Source organism: Oncorhynchus gorbuscha, unplaced genomic scaffold, assembly GCF_021184085.1.
Source record: "Oncorhynchus gorbuscha isolate QuinsamMale2020 ecotype Even-year unplaced genomic scaffold, OgorEven_v1.0 Un_scaffold_1423, whole genome shotgun sequence".
NCBI classification, from domain to species: Eukaryota; Metazoa; Chordata; class Actinopteri; order Salmoniformes; family Salmonidae; genus Oncorhynchus; species Oncorhynchus gorbuscha.
Window position 1 is genome coordinate 62,621 of NW_025746206.1, and position 19,310 is coordinate 81,930.

The 19,310-nt window shown below is 44.8% G+C and overlaps 1 protein-coding gene across 1 annotated transcript in view; it reads left to right on the forward strand.

Annotated features, from left to right (window-relative positions):
- LOC124022783 (SH3 and multiple ankyrin repeat domains protein 3-like) overlaps window positions 1-19,310 on the forward strand; it is a 114,939-nt gene that overhangs the window by 47,147 nt on the left and 48,482 nt on the right. Inside the window, exons 8-13 of the mRNA XM_046337466.1 lie at window positions 13,260-13,376; window positions 15,497-15,574; window positions 15,741-15,807; window positions 17,290-17,323; window positions 18,554-18,631; window positions 18,968-19,143. Of these exons, the coding sequence (XP_046193422.1) occupies window positions 13,260-13,376; window positions 15,497-15,574; window positions 15,741-15,807; window positions 17,290-17,323; window positions 18,554-18,631; window positions 18,968-19,143 (550 nt within the window). The remainder of the gene's footprint in view (window positions 1-13,259; window positions 13,377-15,496; window positions 15,575-15,740; window positions 15,808-17,289; window positions 17,324-18,553; window positions 18,632-18,967; window positions 19,144-19,310) is intronic.

The following is a 19,310-nucleotide window of genomic DNA, read 5'->3' on the forward strand; positions in this document are numbered from 1 at the left end:
GTGTGTGTCCATTAACATCTGTTATCCATGTGTCCATTAACATCTGTTATCCATGTGTCCATTAACATCTGTTATCCATGTGTCCATTAACATCTGTATCCATGTGTCCATTAACATCTGTTATCCATGTGTCCATTAACATCTGTTATCCATGTGTCCATTAACATCTGTATATGTGTCCATTAACATCTGTTATTATCCATGTGTCCATTAACATCTGTTATCCATGTGTCCATTAACATCTGTTATCCATGTGTCCATTAACATCTGTTATCCATGTGTCCATTAACATCTGTTATCCATGTATGTGTCCATTAACATCTGTTATCCATGTGTCCATTAACATCTGTTATCCATGTGTCCATTAACATCTGTTATCCATGTGTCCATTAACATCTGTTATCCATGTGTCCATTAACATCTGTTATCCATGTGTCCATTAACATCTGCTATCCATGTGGTGTATGTGTCCATTAACATCTACTATCCATGTAATGTATGTGTCCATTAACATCTGTTATCCATGTGGTGTATGTGTCCATTAACATCTGTTATCCATGTGGTGTATGTGTCCATTAACATCTGTTATCCATGTGGTGTATGTGTCCATTAACATCTGTTATCCATGTGGTGTATGTGTCCATTAACATCTGTTATCCATGTGGTGTATGTGTCCATTAACATCTGTTATCCATGTGTCCATTAACATCTGTTATCCATGTGTCCATTAACATCTGTTATCCATGTGGTGTATGTGTCCATTAACATCTGTTATCCATGTGTCCATTAACATCTGTTAACCATGTGTCCATTAACATCTGTTATCCATGTGTCCATTAACATCTGTTATCCATGTGGTGTATGTGTCCATTAACATCTGTTATCCATGTGTCCATTAACATCTGTTATCCATGTGGTGTATGTGTCCATTAACATCTGTTATCCATGTGTCCATTAACATCTGTTATCCATGTGTCCATTAACATCTGTTATCCATGTGTCCATTAACATCTGTTATCCATGTAATGTATGTGTCCATTAACATCTGTTATCCATGTGTCCATTAACATCTGTTATCCATGTGTCCATTAACATCTGTTATCCATGTGTCCATTAACATCTGTTATCCATGTAATGTATGTGTCCATTAACATCTGTTAACCATGTGTCCATTAACATCTGTTATCCATGTGTCCATTAACATCTGTTATCCATGTGTCCATTAACATCTGTTATCCATGTGTCCATTAACATCTGTTATCCATGTGTCCATTAACATCTGTTATCCATGTGTCCATTAACATCTGTTATCCATGTGTCCATTAACATCTGTTATCCATGTGTCCATTAACATCTGCTATCCATGTAATGTATGTGTCCATTAACATCTGTTATCCATGTGTCCATTAACATCTGTTATCCATGTAATGTATGTGTCCATTAACATCTGTTATCCATGTGTCCATTAACATCTGCTATCCATGTAATGTATGTGTCCATTAACATCTGCTATCCATGTAATGTATGTGTCCATTAACATCTGCTATCCATGTAATGTCTGTGTCCATTAACATCTGTTATCCATGTGTCCATTAACATCTGTTATCCATGTGTCCATTAACATCTGTTATCCATGTGTCCATTAACATCTGTTATCCATGTGTCCATTAACATCTGTTAGGGTCCATGTGTCCATTAACATCTGTTATCCATGTGTCCATTAACATCTGTTATCCATGTGGTGTATGTGTCCATTAACATCTGTTATCCATGTGTCCATTAACATCTGTTATCCATGTGGTGTATGTGTCCATTAACATCTGTTATCCATGTGTCCATTAACATCTGTTATCCATGTGGTGTATGTGTCCATTAACATCTGTTAACCATGTGTCCATTAACATCTGTTATCCATGTGGTCCATTAACATCTGTTGTCCATTAACATCTGTTATCCATGTGTCCATTAACATCTGTTATCCATGTGTTCCATTAACATCTGTTATCCATGTGGTCCATTGTAGGGTTGTCCATTAACATCTGTTATCCAGGGTTGTGTCCATTAACATCTGTTATCCCATGTGGTGTATATGTGTCCATTAACATCTGTTATCCATGTGTCCATTAACATCTGTTATCCATGTGGTTATGTGTCCATTAACATCTGTTATCCATGTGTCCATTAACATCTGTTAACCATGTGTCCATTAACATCTGTTATCCATGTGTCCATTAACATCTGTTATCCATGTAATGTATGTGTCCATTAACATCTGTTATCCATGTGTCCATTAACATCTGTTATCCATGTAATGTATGTGTCCATTAACATCTGTTATCCATGTGTCCATTAACATCTGTTATCCATGTGTCCATTAACATCTGTTATCCATGTGTCCATTAACATCTGTTATCCATGTCATGTCCATGTGTCCATTAACATCTGTTATCCATGTAATGTATGTGTCCATTAACATCTGTTATCCATGTGTCCATTAACATCTGCTATCCATGTAATGTATGTGTCCATTAACATCTGCTATCCATGTAATGTATGTGTCCATTAACATCTGCTATCCATGTAATGTCTGTCCATTAACATCTGTCCAGTTAACATCTGTTATCCATGTATCCATGCTGCAGCCATTAACAGGGTCTTGCAAAATCCATGTGTCCAGGCCATCTGTTATCCAGAGCAACAATTACTTTTTTCAGATCCTCAGAGAGTTCTTTGCCATGGGGTGCCATGTTGAACTTCCAGTGACCAGTCAGTATGAGGGAGTGTGAGAGCGATGACACCAAATTTAACACACCTGCTCCCCATTCACACCTGAGACCTTGTAACACTAACGAGTCACAAGACACCGGTGAGGGAAAATGGCTAATTGGGCCCAATTTGGACATTTTCATTTAGGGGTGTACTCACTTTTGTTGCCAGCGGTTTAGACATTAATGGCTGTGTGTTGAGTTATTTTGAGGGGACAGCAAATTTACACTGTTATACAAGCTGTACACTCCCTACTTTACATTGTAGCAAAGTGTAATTTCTTCAGTGTAAATATACTCAAATACTCAAACTCTTCAGTGTATTGGGCCCAATTTGGACATTTTCATTTAGGGGTGTACTCACTTTTGTTGCCATTGACATTAATGGCTGTGTGTTGAGTTATTTTGAGGGGACAGCAAATTTACACTGTTATACAAGCTATTACACTCCCTACTTTACATTGTAGCAAAGTGTAATTTCTTCAGTGTAAATATACTCAAATACTATATACTCAAATATTTACAAAAATGTGAGGGGTGTACTCACTTTTGTGATATACTGTATATGTGTATCTACACGGTGCCCTTCACACTGCTACAACGTGGTATCTATATGTGATTCTTCACACTGCTACAACGTGGTATCTATATGTGATTCTTCACACTGCTACAATGTGGTATCTATATGTGATTCTTCACACTGCTACAACGTGGTATCTATATGTGATTCTTCACACTGCTACAACGTGGTATCTATATGTGATTCTACACACTGCTACAACGTGGTATCTATATGTGATTCTTCACACTGCCACAACGTGGTATCTATATGTGATTCTTCACACTGCCACAACATGGTATCTATATGTGATTCTTCACACTGCCACAACGTGGTATCTATATGTGATTCTTCACACTGCCACAACGTGGTATCTATATGTGATTCTTCACACTGCCACAACGTGGTATCTATATGTGATTCTTCACACTGCCACAACGTGGTATCTATATGTGTATCTACACGGTGCCCTTCACACTGCCACAACATGGTATCTATATGTGATTCTTCACACTGCCACAACGTGGTATCTATATGTGATTCTTCACACTGCCACAACGTGGTATCTGTATGTGATTCTTCACACTGCCACAACGTGGTATCTATATGTGATTCTTCACACTGCCACAACGTGGTATCTATATGTGTATCTACACGGTGCCCTTCACACTGCCACAACGTGGTATCTATATGTGATTCTTCACACTGATACAACGTGGTATCTATATGTGATTCTTCACACTGCCACAACGTGGTTTCTATATGTGATTCTTCACACTGCCACAACGTGGTATCTATATGTGATTCTTCACACTGCCACAACGTGGTATCTATATGTGATTCTTCACACTGCTACAACGTGGTATCTATATGTGATTCTTCACACTGCTACAATGTGGTATCTATATGTGATTTCACACTTCACACTGCCACAACGTGGTATCTATATGTGTGCCACAACGTGGTATCTATATGTGCATTCTTCACACTGCCACAACGTGGTATCTATATGTGATTCTTCACACTGCTACAACGTGGCATCTATATGTGATTCTTCACACTGCCACAACGTGGTATCTATATGTGTATCTACACGGTGCCCTTCACACTGCTACAACGTGGTATCTATATGTGATTCTTCACACTGCCACAACGTGGTATCTATATGTGTATCTACACGGTGCCCTTCACGCTGCCACAACGTGGTATCTATATGTGATTATTTTACACTGCTACAACGTGGTATCTATATGTGATTCTTCACACTGCCACAACGTGGTATCTATATGTGATTCTACACACTGCCACAACGTGGTATCTATATGTGATTCTTCACACTGCCACAACGTGGTATCTATATGTGATTCTTCACACTGCTACAACGTGGTATCTGTATGTGATTCTTCACACTGCTACAACGTGGTATCTATATGTGATTCTTCACACTGCCACAATGTGGTATCTATATGTGTATTCTTCACACTGCCACAACGTGGTATCTATATGTGATTCACACTGCCACAACGTGGTATCTATATGTGATTCTTCACACTGCCACAACGTGGTATCTATATGTGATTCTTCACACTGCCACAACGTGGTATCTATATGTGATTCTTCACACTGCCACAACGTGGTATCTATATGTGATTCTTCACACTGCCACAACGTGGCATCTATATGTGATTGCCCTTCACACTGCCACAACGTGGTATCTATATGTGATTCTTCACACTGCTACAACGTGGCATCTATATGTGATTCTTCACACTGCCACAACGTGGTATCTATATGTGTATCTACACGGTGCCCTTCACACTGCCACAACGTGGTATCTATATGTGATTCTTCACACTGCCACAACGTGGTATCTATATGTGTATCTACACACTGCCACAACGTGGTATCTATATGTGATTCTTCACACTGCCACAACGTGGTATCTATATGTGATTCTTTTACACTGCCACAACGTGGTATCTATATGTGATTCTTCACACTGCCACAACGTGGTATCTATATGTGATTCTTCACACTGCCACAACGTGGTATCTATATGTGATTCTTCACACTGCCACAACGTGGTATCTATATGTGATTCTTCACACTGCCACAACGTGGTATCTATATGTGATTCTTCACACTGCCACAACGTGGTATCTATATGTGATTCTCCACACTGCTACAACGTGGTATCTATATGTGATTCTTCACACTGCCGCAACGTGGTATCTATATGTGATTCTCCACACTGCCACAACGTGGTATCTATATGTGATTCTCTTCACACTGCTACAACGTGGTATCTATATGTGATTCATCACACTGCCACAACGTGGTATCTATATGTGATTCTTCACACTGCCACAACGTGGTATCTATATGTGATTCTTCACACTGCCACAACGTGGTATCTATATGTGATTCTTCACACTGCCACAACGTGGTATCTATATGTGTATCTACACGGTGCCCTTCACACTGCCACAACGTGGTATGTATATGTGTATCTACACGGTGCCCTTCACACTGCCACAACGTGGTATCTATATGTGATTCATCACACTGCCACAACGTGGTATCTATATGTGATTCTTCACACTGCCACAACGTGGCATCTATATGTGATTCTTCACACTGCCACAACGTGGTATCTATATGTGATGCTTCACACTGCCACAACGTGGTATCTATATGTGATTCTTCACACTGCCACAACGTGGTATCTATATGTGTATCTTCACACTGCCACAACGTGGTATCTATATGTGATTCTTCACACTGCCACAACGTGGTATCTATATGTGATTCTTCACACTGCCACAACGTGGTATCTATATGTGATTCTTCACACTGCCACAACGTGGTAGCTATGGGACAAAACAGTGGAGAAGTTAAGCCTCATGCTTCAACGCTCCTGGTAATTGCAGAAATTAACCTACTGTTTACTACATGGATCTACTACATGGATCTAGTAAAGTTCCCGCTCGGAGTCAAAATGCAAGCCGCCATCTACTGATTAAAAAGCGTAAGCCTATGCAACATTAACCAATTAAAAACAGTTCTGGAGCAATGAGGTCTGTGCAGTAGACTATAGACCCAGTACATTATCCCTGCATATTGGCTATGCTCATTAGGCTATAGGCCCAGTACATTATCCCTGCATATCGGCAATGCTCAGTAGGCTGTAGGCCCAGTACATTATCCCTGCATATTGCGGGTGATGTGGAGGTAAACCCAGGCCCCGCATGTCCCCAGGTACCCTCATTTGTTGACTTCTGTGATCGAAAAAGTCTTGGTTTTATGCATGTCAACATCAGAAGCCTCCTCCCTAAGTTTGTTTTACTCACTGCTTTAGCACACTCTGCTAACCCTGATGTCCTTGCCGTGTCTGAATCCTGGCTCAGGAAGGCCACCAAAAATTCAGAGATTTCCATACCCAACTATAACATCTTCAGTCAAGATAGAACTGCCAAAGGGGGCGGAGTCGCAGTCTACTGCAGAGATAGCCTGCAAAGTAATGTCATACTTTCCAGGTCCATACCCAAACAGTTTGAACTACTAATTTTGAAAATTACTCTCTCCAGAAACAAGTCTCTCACTGTTGCCGCCTGCTACCGACCCCCCTCAGCTCCCAGCTGTGCCCTGGACACCATTTGTGAATTGATCGCCCCCCATCTAGCTTCAGAGTTCGTTCTGTTAGGTGACCTAAACTGGGATATGCTTAACACCCCGGCAGTCCTACAATCTAAGCTAGATGCCCTCAATCTCACTCAAATCATCAAGGAACCCACCAGGTACAACCCTAACTCTGTAAACAAGGGCACCCTCATAGACGTCATCCTGACCAACTGGCCCTCCAAATATACCTCTGCTGTCTTCAACCAGGATCTCAGCGATCACTGCCTCATCGCCTGTATCCGCCACGGAGCCGCAGTCAAACGACCACCCCTCATCACTGTCAAACGCTCCCTAAAACACTTCTGTGAGCAGGCCTTTCTAATCGACCTAGCCCGGGTATCCTGGAAGGACATTGACCTCATCCCGTCAGTTGAGGATGCATGGTCATTCTTTAAAAGTAACTTCCTCACCATTTTAGATAAGCATGCTCCGTTCAAAAAATGCAGAACCAAGAACAGATACAGCCCTTGGTTCACTCCAGACCTGACTGCCCTCGACCAGCACAAAAACATCCCGTGGCGGACTGCAATAGCATCGAATAGCCCCCGTGATATGCAACTGTTCAGGGAAGTCAGGAACCAATACACGCAGTCAGTCAGGAAAGCTAAGGCCAGCTTCTTCAGGCAGAAGTTTGCATCCTGTAGCTCCAACTCCAAAAAGTTCTGGGACACTGTGAAGTCCATGGAGAACAAGAGCACCTCCTCCCAGCTGCCCACTGCACTGAGGCTAGGAAACACGGTCTCCACCGATAAATCCATGATTATCGAAAACTTCAATAAGCACTTCTCAACGGCTGGCCATGCCTTCCGCCTGGCTACTCCAACCTCGGCCAACAGCTCCGCCCCCGTAGCTCCTCACCCAAGCCTCTCCAGGTTCTCCTTTACCCAAATCCAGATAGCAGATGTTCTGAAAGAGCTGCAAAACCTGGACCCGTACAAATCAGCTGGGCTTGACAATCTGGACCCGCTATTTCTGAAACTATCTGCCGCCATTGTCGCAACCCCTATTACCAGCCTGTTCAACCTCTCTTTCATATCGTCTGAGATCCCCAAGGATTGGAAAGCTGCCGCAGTCATCCCCCTCTTCAAAGGGGAGACACCCTGGACCCAAACTGTTACAGACCTATATCCATCCTGCCCTGCCTATCTAAGGTCTTCGAAAGCCAAGTCAACAAACAGGTCACTGACCATCTCGAATCCCACCGTACCTTCTCCGCTGTGCAATCTGGTTTCCGAGCCGGTCACGGGTGCACCTCAGCCACACTCAAGGTACTAAACTATATCATAACCGCCATCGATAAAAGACAGTACTGTGCAGCCGTCTTCATCGACCTCGCCAAGGCTTTCGACTCTGTCAATCACCATATTCTTATCGGCAGACTCAACAGCCTCGGTTTTTCGGATGACTGCCTTGCCTGGTTCACCAATTACTTTGCAGACAGAGTTCAGTGTGTCAAATCGGAGGGCATGTTGTCCGGTCCTCTGGCAGTCTCTATGGGGGTGCCACAGGGTTCAATTCTCGGGCCGACTCTTTTCTCTGTGTATATCAATGATGTTGCTCTTGCTGCGGGCGATTCCCTGATCCACCTCTACGCAGACGACACCATTGTATACACTTTCGGCCCGTCATTGGACACTGTGCTATCTAACCTCCAATCGAGCTTCAATGCCATACAACACTCCTTCCGTGGCCTCCAACTGCTCTTAAACGCTAGTAAAACCAAATGCATGCTTTTCAACCGATCGCTGCCTGCACCCGCATGCCCGACTAGCATCACCACCCTGGATGGTTCCGACCTTGAATATGTGGACATCTATAAGTACCTAGGTGTCTGGCTAGACTGCAAACTCTCCTTCCAGACCCACATCAAACATCTCCAATCGAAAATCAAATCAAGAGTCGGCTTTCTATTCCGCAACAAAGCCTCCTTCACTCACGCTGCCAAGCTTACCCTAGTAAAACTGACTATCCTACCGATCCTCGACTTCGGCGATGTCATCTACAAAATGGCTTCCAACACTCTACTCAGCAAACTGGATGCAGTCTATCACAGTGCCATCCGTTTTGTCACTAAAGCACCTTATACCACCCACCACTGCGACTTGTATGCTCTAGTCGGCTGGCCCTCACTACATATTCGTCGCCAGACCCACTGGCTCCAGGTCATCTACAAGTCCATGCTAGGTAAAGCTCCGCCTTATCTCAGTTCACTGGTCACGATGGCAACACCCATCCGTAGCACGCGCTCCAGCAGGTGTATCTCACTGATCATCCCTAAAGCCAACACATCATTTGGCCGCCTTTCGTTCCAGTACTCTGCTGCCTGTGACTGGAACGAATTGCAAAAATCGCTGAAGTTGGAGACTTTTATCTCCCTCACCAACTTCAAACATCAGCTAGCTGAGCAGCTAACCGATCGCTGCAGCTGCACATAGTCTATAGGAAAATAGCCCACCCATTTTCACCTACCTCATTCCCATACTTTTTTTTATACTGTTTTTATTTATTTATTTTTCTGCTCTTTTGCACACCAATATCTCTACCTGTACATGACCATCTGATCATTTATCACTCCAGTGTTAATCTGCAAAACTGTATTATTCGCCTACCTCCTCATGCCTTTTGCACACATTGTATATAGACTGCCCATTTTTTTCTACTGTGTTATTGACTTGTTAATTGTTTATTCCATGTGTAACTCTGTGTTGTCTGTTCACACTGCTATGCTTTATCTTGGCCAGGTCGCAGTTGCAAATGAGAACTTGTTCTCAACTAGACTACCTGGTTAAATAAAGGTGAAATAAAAAAATAAAAATAAAAATTGACTATGCTCATTAGGCTATAGACCCAGTACATTATCCCTGCATATTGACTATGCTCTGTAGGCTATAGACCCAGTACATTATCCCTGCATATTGGCTATACTCAGTAGGCTATAGGTCCAGTACATTATCCCTGCATATTGGCTATGCTCATTAGGCTATAGGCCCAGTACATTATCCCTGCATATCGGCAATGCTCAGTAGGCTGTAGGCCCAGTACATTATCCCTGCATATTGACTATGCTCATTAGGCTATAGACCTAGTACATTATCCCTGCATATTGACTATGCTCTGTAGGCTATAGACCCAGTACATTATCCCTGCATATTGGCTATACTCAGTAGGCTATAGGTCCAGTACATTATCCCTGCATATTGGCTATGCTCAGTAGGCTGTAGACCCAGTACATTATCCCTGCATATTGGCTATGCTCAGTAGGCTATAGGCCCAGTACATTATCCCTGCATATTGTCTATGCTCAGTAGGCTATAGGCCCAGTACATTATTATCCCTGCATATTGGCTATGCTCAGTAGGCTATAGGCCCAGTACATTATTATCCCTGCATATTGTCTATGCTCAGTAGGCTATAGGCCCAGTACATTATCCCTGCATATTGGCTATGCTCAGTAGGCTATAGGCCCAGTACATTATTATCCCTGCATATTGTCTATGCTCAGTAGGCTATAGGCCCAGTACATTATCCCTGCATATCGGCAATGCTCAGTAGGCTGTAGGCCCAGTACATTATCCCTGCATATTGACTATGCTCATTAGGCTATAGACCCAGTACATTATCCCTGCATATTGGCTATGCTCAGTAGGCTGTAGGCCCAGTACATTATCCCTGCATATTGGCTATGCTCAGTAGGCTATAGACCCAGTACATTATCCCTGCATATTGGCTATGGTCTGTAGGCTCTAGGTCCAGTACATTATCCCTGCATATTGGCTATGCTCTGTAGGCTCTAGACCCAGTACATTATCCCTGCATATTGGCTATGCTCAGTAGGCTATAGACCCAGTACATTATCCCTGCATATTGGCTATGCTCTGTAGGCTCTAGACCCAGTACATTATCCCTGCATATTGGCTATGCTCAGTAGGCTATAGACCCAGTACATTATCCCTGCATATTGGCTATGCTCAGTAGGCTCTAGACCCAGTACATTATCCCTGCATATTGGCTATGCTTGAATTGACCTGCCAATGTTGTTCTTCTCGGACCATTTAGAAATGTAAAAAAATATATATAGGTACATGATCACACTGGTAATGAGCGGTGAGGCTGCCTCACCCGACTCAGCGTCTCTCTGCCATCCTTCCCTCCACTGAGAAAAGGGGACACAGTCTCCCAGCTGATGGCGAAACTCAAGTCGCACTGCATTATTTCTGCCTCATGCGCTAATTAATGTTGTTACTCCTATGACCAGAGAAAGTTTAATATTCCTTCCTTTATAACAGACAAAAGCCAGGGCCAGCGGTCTAAGGCCTGAGGTCTGAGGTCTAAGGCCTGAGGTCTGAGGTCTAAGGCCTGAGGTCTAAGGCCTAAGGTCCGAGGTCTGAGGTCTAAGGTCTGAGGTCTGGGGTCTAAGGTCTGAGGTCTAAGGCCTGAGGTCTAAGGTCTGGGGTCTAAGGTCTAAGGTCTAAGGTCTGAGGTCTGAGGTCTGAGGTCTGAGGTCTAAGGTCTGAGGTCTGAGGTCTAAGGTCTGAGGTCTAAGGCCTGAGGTCTAAGGTCTAAGGTCTGAGGTCTAAGGTCTGGGGTCTAAGGTCTAAGGTCTGAGGTCTGGGGTCTAAGGTCTGAGGTCTAAGGCCTGAGGTCTAAGGTCTGAGGTCTAAGGCCTGAGGTCTAAGGTCCGAGGTCTAAGGCCTGAGGTCTAAGGTCTGAGGTCTAAGGTCTGAGGTCTAAGGCCTGAGGTCTAAGGTCTGAGGTCTGAGGTCTAAGGTCCGAGGTCTAAGGCCTGAGGTCTAAGGTCTGAGGTCTAAGGTCTGAGGTCTAAGGCCTGAGGTCTAAGGTCTGAGGTCTAAGTCTTTCTAGTCATGGTTTTAGTTTTTAAATCTCACAGTATCAACTTTGCTGTGGGTTCAATGCTTCTTTTTACAGTCAATGGCTTGAGGAAACTGTGCAGACAAGGTGTTCTGAGCTATCTGATTGGCCAATTGATTTCTATCTTCTGACTCATTAAATGGTTAAAAATGGAAACACTTTGCCTTACCGGCACTAGAGCTGCTGAATCAAGTGCACCCACAGCCATCATCACTCGGGCTGCTGAATCAAGTGCACCCACAGCTAACGGCATTAGGGCTGCTGAATCAAGTGCACTCACAGCCATCTTCACAAGGGATGCTGAATCAAGTGCACCCACAGCTAACATCACTAGGGATGTAGAATCAAGTGCACCCACAGCTAACAGCACTAGGGATGTAGAATCAAGTGCACCCACAGTTAACATCACTAGGGATGTAGAATCAAGTGCACCCACAGCTAACATCACTAGGGATGTAGAATCAAGTGCACCCACAGCTAACATCACTAGGGATGTAGAATCAAGTGCACCCACAGCTAACATCACTAGGGATGTAGAATCAAGTGCACCCACAGCTAACATCACTAGGGATGTAGAATCAAGTGCACCCACAGCCAACATCACTAGGGATGTAGAATCAAGTGCACCCACAGCTAACATCACTAGGGATGTAGAATCAAGTGCACCCACAGCTAACATCACTAGGGATGTAGAATCATCACTAGGGATGTAGAATCAAGTGCACCCACAGCTAACATCACTAGGGATGTAGAATCAAGTGCACCCACAGCCAACATCACTAGGGATGTAGAATCAAGTGCACCCACAGCTAACAGTGCCAAACAAATAAAACCAATATGAATGCAAGGCTTTACAGTTGGGATTTTTACAGAAATGTTTGGTGATCGACTAGGAATGCCTTGGAGAATGATTGGAGACCACTGGTGTAGAGAATCATTGTACTAAATTAATAACCAAATTAATCTTCAATAACCAAAAATATTGTACTTTCACTTGTTTGAAGCTGGTGTACAACCCGAAAGTACAAGACGCAAAAATGAAACTTAAGAATGGGAAGCATAGAAGAAGTGCACATAGAATAGATCTACCGCTTCGTAGATTTGCTTTCAATGAGTCACATATCTATAACTTCTATTTCTATGTGAATTTGGGGTCACCCAAAAAGGGACACATTACAAACCTCACGCAGAGACGTACAAATGGTATCCGCAAGTTCATCTGACTCTGGGGAATTAGGTAAAGGAAACTCCTGAAGAATCTATTTCATCAAAAGGCATTCCCACCCTGTTGTCTACAAAAACATGGGAAGATTAGATCATCTATGTGACAGGTTGTTTCTCTCCAGGCGTTTCGTCATGGTAACGTGCATGTTGTTTCTCTCCAGGCATGTCGTCATGGGAACGTGCAGCACCTGGAACATCTGCTGTTTTACGGAGCCGATATGAGCTCTCAGAATGCCTCAGGGAACACTGCCCTGCACCTGTGTGGTCTATACAACCAGGTAACACTACACCTGTGTGGTCTATACAACCAGGTAACACTACACCTGTGTGGTCTATACAACCAGGTACCACTACACCTGTGTGGTCTATACAACCAGGTAACACTACACCTGTGTGGTCTATACAACCAGGTAACACTACACCTGTGTGGTCTATACAACCAGGTAACACTACACCTGTGTGGTCTATACAACCAGGTAACACTACACCTGTGTGGTCTATACAACCAGGTAACAGTACACCTGTGTGGTCTATACAACCAGGTAACACTACACCTGTGTGGTCTATACAACCAGGTAACAGTACACCTGTGTGGTCTATACAACCAGGTAACACTACACCTGTGGTCTATACAACCAGGTAACAGTACACCTGTGTGGTCTATACAACCAGGTAACACTACACCTGTGTGGTCTATACAACCAGGTAACACTACACCTGTGTGGTCTATACAACCAGGTAACACTACACCTGTGTGGTCTATACAACCAGATAACACTACACCTGTGTGGTCTATACAACCAGGTAACACTACACCTGTGTGGTCTATACAACCAGGTAACACTACACCTGTGTGGTCTATACAACCAGGTAACAGTACACCTGTGTGGTCTATACAACCAGGTAACACTACACCTGTGTGGTCTATACAACCAGGTAACACTACACCTGTGTGGTCTATACAACCAGGTAACACTACACCTGTGTGGTCTATACAACCAGGTAACACTACACCTGTGTGGTCTATACAACCAGGTAACACTACACCTGTGTGGTCTATACAACCAGGTAACACTACACCTGTGGTCTATACAACCAGGTAACACTACACCTGTGTGGTCTATACAACCAGGTAACACTACACCTGTGGTCTATACAACCAGGTAACACTACACCTGTGGTCTATACAACCAGGTAACACTACACCTGTGTGGTCTATACAACCAGGTAACACTACACCTGTGTGGTCTATACAACCAGGTAACACTACACCTGTGTGGTCTATACAACCAGGTAACACTACACCTGTGGTCTATACAACCAGGTAACACTACACCTGTGTGGTCTATACAACCAGGTAACACTACACCTGTGTGGTCTATACAACCAGGTAACACTACACCTGTGTGGTCTATACAACCAGGTAACACTACACCTGTGTGGTCTATACAACCAGGTAACACTACACCTGTGTGGTCTATACAACCAGGTAACACTACACCTGTGTGGTCTATACAACCAGGTAACACTACACCTGTGTGGTCTAACATACAACCAGGTAACACTACACCTGTGTGGTCTATACAACCAGGTAACACTACACCTGTGTGGTCTATACAACCAGGTAACACTACACCTGTGTGGTCTATACAACCAGGTAACACTACACCTGTGTGGTCTATACAACCAGGTAACACTACACCTGTGTGGTCTATACAACCAGGTAACAGTACACCTGTGTGGTCTATACAACCAGGTAACACTACACCTGTGTGGTCTATACAACCAGGTAACACTACACCTGTGTGGTCTATACAACCAGGTAACACTACACCTGTGTGGTCTATACAACCAGGTAACACTACACCTGTGTGGTCTATACAACCAGGTAACACTACACCTGTGTGGTCTATACAACCAGGTAACACTACACCTGTGTGGTCTATACAACCAGGTAACACTACACCTGTGTGGTCTATACAACCAGGTAACACTACACCTGTGTGGTCTATACAACCAGGTAACACTACACCTGTGTGGTCTATACAACCAGGTAACACTACACCTGTGTGGTCTATACAACCAGGTAACACTACACCTGTGTGGTCTATACAACCAGGTAACACTACACCTGTGTGGTCTATACAACCAGGTAACACTACACCTGTGTGGTCTATACAACCAGGTAACACTACACCTGTGTGGTCTATACAACCAGGTAACACTACACCTGTGTGGTCTATACAACCAGGTAACACTACACCTGTGTGGTCTATACAACCAGGTAACACTACACCTGTGTGGTCTATACAACCAGGTAACACTACACCTGTGTGGTCTATACAACCAGGTAAGCAGGGCTGTTATGTGTGACTGACTGTGATGTTTCCTTTCTCAGGACGGCTGTGCCAGAGTTCTGCTGTTCAGAGGAACAAATAAAGACATTAAGAACTACAACAACCAAACAGCTTTTCAGGTAATGGACTACAACACAGAATGCAGTGTGATTTGGTGTAGTTTTAATGCTTGTTTTTGACAATGGTTCACTGTGGATCCAAATAGAAAGATATATGTGTGTGTGTGTGTGTGTGTGTGTAGGTGGCCATCATTGCTGTGAATTGTGTGTGTGTGTGTGTGTGTAGGTGGCCATCATTGCTGGGAATTTTGACCTGGCAGAGATCATTAAGATCCATAAGGCCTCAGACGTAGGTGAGTCCATCCTGGACCCTGTGTGTTAATGTCTGTGTTTAACCATGTGGAACCCTAACCCTTCTGTGTGTTAATGTCTGTGTTTAACCATGTGGAACCCTAACCCTTCTCTGTGTTAATGTGTTTAACCATGTGGATATTGGGAACCCTAACCCTTCTGTGTGTTAATGTTTCTGTGTTTAACCATGTGGAACCCTAACCCTTCTCTGTGTGTTAATGTCTGTGTTTAACCATGGGGAACCCTAACCCTTCTGTGTGTTAATGTCTGTGTTTAACCATGGGGAACCCTAACCCTTCTCTGTGTGTTAATGTCTGTGTTTAACCATGTTAATGGGAACCTGACCCTTCTGTGTGTTAATGTCTGTGTTTAACCATGTGGATGTTGGGAACCCTAACCCTTCTGTGTGTTAATTCTCTGTGTTAATGTCTGTGTTTAACCATGGGGAACCCTAACCCTTCTCTGTCTGTGTTAATGTCTGTGTTTTTAACCTAACCCTTTCTGTGTGTTAATGTCTGTGTTTAACCCTAACCCTTCTGTGTGTTAATGTCTGTGTTTAACCATGTGGATGTGTGGAACCCTAACCCTTCTCTGTGTGTTAATGTCTGTGTTTAACCTAATGTGGATGTCTGTGGGAACCCTAACCCTTCTGTGTGTTAATGTCTGTGTTTTTAACTTCTGTGTGTTAATGTTTAACCATGGAACCCTAACCCTTCTGTGTGTTAATGTCTGTGAACCATGGGGAACCCTAACCCTTCTCTGTGTGTTAACTGTCTGTGTTTACTGTGTTATGGGGAACCCTAACCCTTCTGTGTGTTAATGGGAACCCACCCTTCTGTGTGTTAATGTCTGTGTTTAAATGGGAACATGGGAACCCTAACCCTTCTGTGTGTTAATGTCTGTGTTTATGGGGAACCCTAACCCTTCTGTGTGTTAATGTCTGTGGGAACCCTAACCCCCTTTGTTAATGTCTGTGTTAATGTCTGTGTTTAACCATGTGGAACCCTAAACCTTCTCTGTGTGTTAATGTCTGTGTTTAACCATGTGGAACCCTAATGTCTGTGTTTAACCTTCTTCTGTGTGTTAATGTCTGTGTTTAACCATGGGGAACCCTAACCCTTCTGTGTGTTAATGTCTGTGTTTAACCATGGGGAACCCTAACCCTTCTGTGTGTTAATGTCTGTGTTTAACCATGGGGAACCCTAACCCTTCTGTGTGTTAATGTCTGTGTTTAACCATGGGAACCCTAACCCTTAACCCTCTGTGTGTTAATGTCTGTGTTTAACCTAACCCTTCTGTGGTTAATGTTGGGAACCCTAACCCTTCTGTGTGTTAATGTCTGTGTTTAACCATGGGGAACCCTAACCATTCTGTGTGTTAATGTCTGTGTTTAACCATGGGGAACTCTAACCCTTCTGTGTGTTAATGTCTGTGTTTAACCATGTGGATGTCTGTGGGAACCCTAACACTTCTCTGTTTCTCAGTGCCTTTCAGAGAGAGCCCTTCCTATTCCTCTGTGTGTTAATGTCTGTGCGCTTCGTTAACGTCTGGGTGGGGCCAACCCTTCTGTGTGTTAACGTTGGTGTGTGTGGCTCATCATCTCCCCGTTATCTGATTCGCTCAGCCAGCGAACAACGCTCTGGAAAGCCCCTAACCCTTCTTCTTCCCCCGGCCCCTCCCTCCACAGCCTGGAGAACACAAACACTTCCAACCGGCAGGCAGACACACACAGAACCCTAACCCTTCTGTGTGTTAATGTCAGTTTAACAGACACGTTAATGCGCCTCAGGTAATGTCACCATGTGGAACACAGCCTTCTGTGTGTTAATGTCAGACAGAACACTGGCACCTCAGGTAACACACACCAGCCTTCGCAGACAGACACTGTGTGTTAATGCGCCTCAGGTACACACACAGCCTTCGCAGACAGACACGGCGCCTCAGGTAACACACACAGCCTTCGCAGACAGACACGGTGCCTCAGGTACACACACAGCCTTCTGTGTGCAGACAGACACGGCACCTCAGGTACTGTGACACGGCGCCTTTAGACCACGGACACGCCCAGGTACAGGCACAGCCTTCGACACGGCGCCTGGGGAACACAACCCTTCTGTGTGTTAATGTCAGTTTAACACACACGGCGCCTAAGGTACACACACAGCCTTAACCGCAGACAGACACGGCGCCTCAGGTACACACACAGCCTCTCAAAGCGCCGCAGACAGACGTTGGCTGTGGTGCCTCAGGTACACACACAGCCTTCGCAGACAGACACGGCACCTCAGGTACACACACAGCCTTCGCAGACAGACACGGTGCCTCAGGTACACACACAGCCTTCGCAGACAGACACGGCGCCTCAGGTACACAGACAGCCTTCACAGACAGACACGGTGCCTCAGGTACACACAGCCTTCTCAGACAGACACGGTGCCTCAGGTACACACAGCCTTCGCAGACAGACACGGTGCCTCAGGTACACACAGCCTTCACAGACAGACATGGTGCCTCAGGTACACACAGCCTTTGCAGACAGACACGGCGCCTCAGGTACACAGACAGCCTTCACAGACAGACACGGCGCCTCAGGTACACAGACAGCCTTCCAAGACAGACACGGCGCCTCAGGTACACACACAGCCTTCGCAGACAGACACGGCACCTCAGGTACACACACAGCCTTCGCAGACAGACACGGCGCCTCAGGTACACACACAGCCTTCGCAGACAGACACGGCGCCTCAGGTACACAGACAGCCTTCGCAGACAGACACGGCGCCTCAGGTACACACACAGCCTTCGCAGACAGACACGGCGCCTCAGGTACACACACAGACACACACAGACAGACCGACCGACAGAGACACACAGACAGACAGGCAGACAGGCAGACAGGCAGACAGACACACTGACGTATACACACACACACAGGCAGACAGACAGGCAGACAGGCAGACAGGCAGACAGGCAGACAGACACATAGACACACAGACGTATACACACACAAAGGCAGACAGACAGAGATACACACCTGCCTGAGTGCTTGTGTGTGTATGTCTGTCTGTCCGTGCTTGTGTGTGTATGTCTGTGTGTCCATGCTTATGTGTGTGTATATCTGTGTGTGCGCGTGCGTGTGTGTTTTCATGTGTGTTTGTATAGCCCGAGTGGCAGGCTACAGAGGGACCCCAGCCCGCCCCCATCTCCCCCCAGCCCAGTGCAGCATGGGAAACGTAGGCTGTACAGCGCCGTGCCGGGGAGGACGTTCATCGCTACCCGCTCTCACACACCGCAGGGCCCCGGAGAGATCAGCCTGCATCGTGGGGAGAGGGTCAAAGGTCAGACACTCCTCTCTCTCCAATCAGCTGTCTTTCCACACTGTCCAATTTGCTGTCTCCTCCTCACTGTCCAATCAGTTGTTAGAGGAACCAGCAGACAGGGACAGGGTTAGAGGAACTAACAGACAGGGAACTAACAGACAGGGTTAGAGGAATTAACATACAGG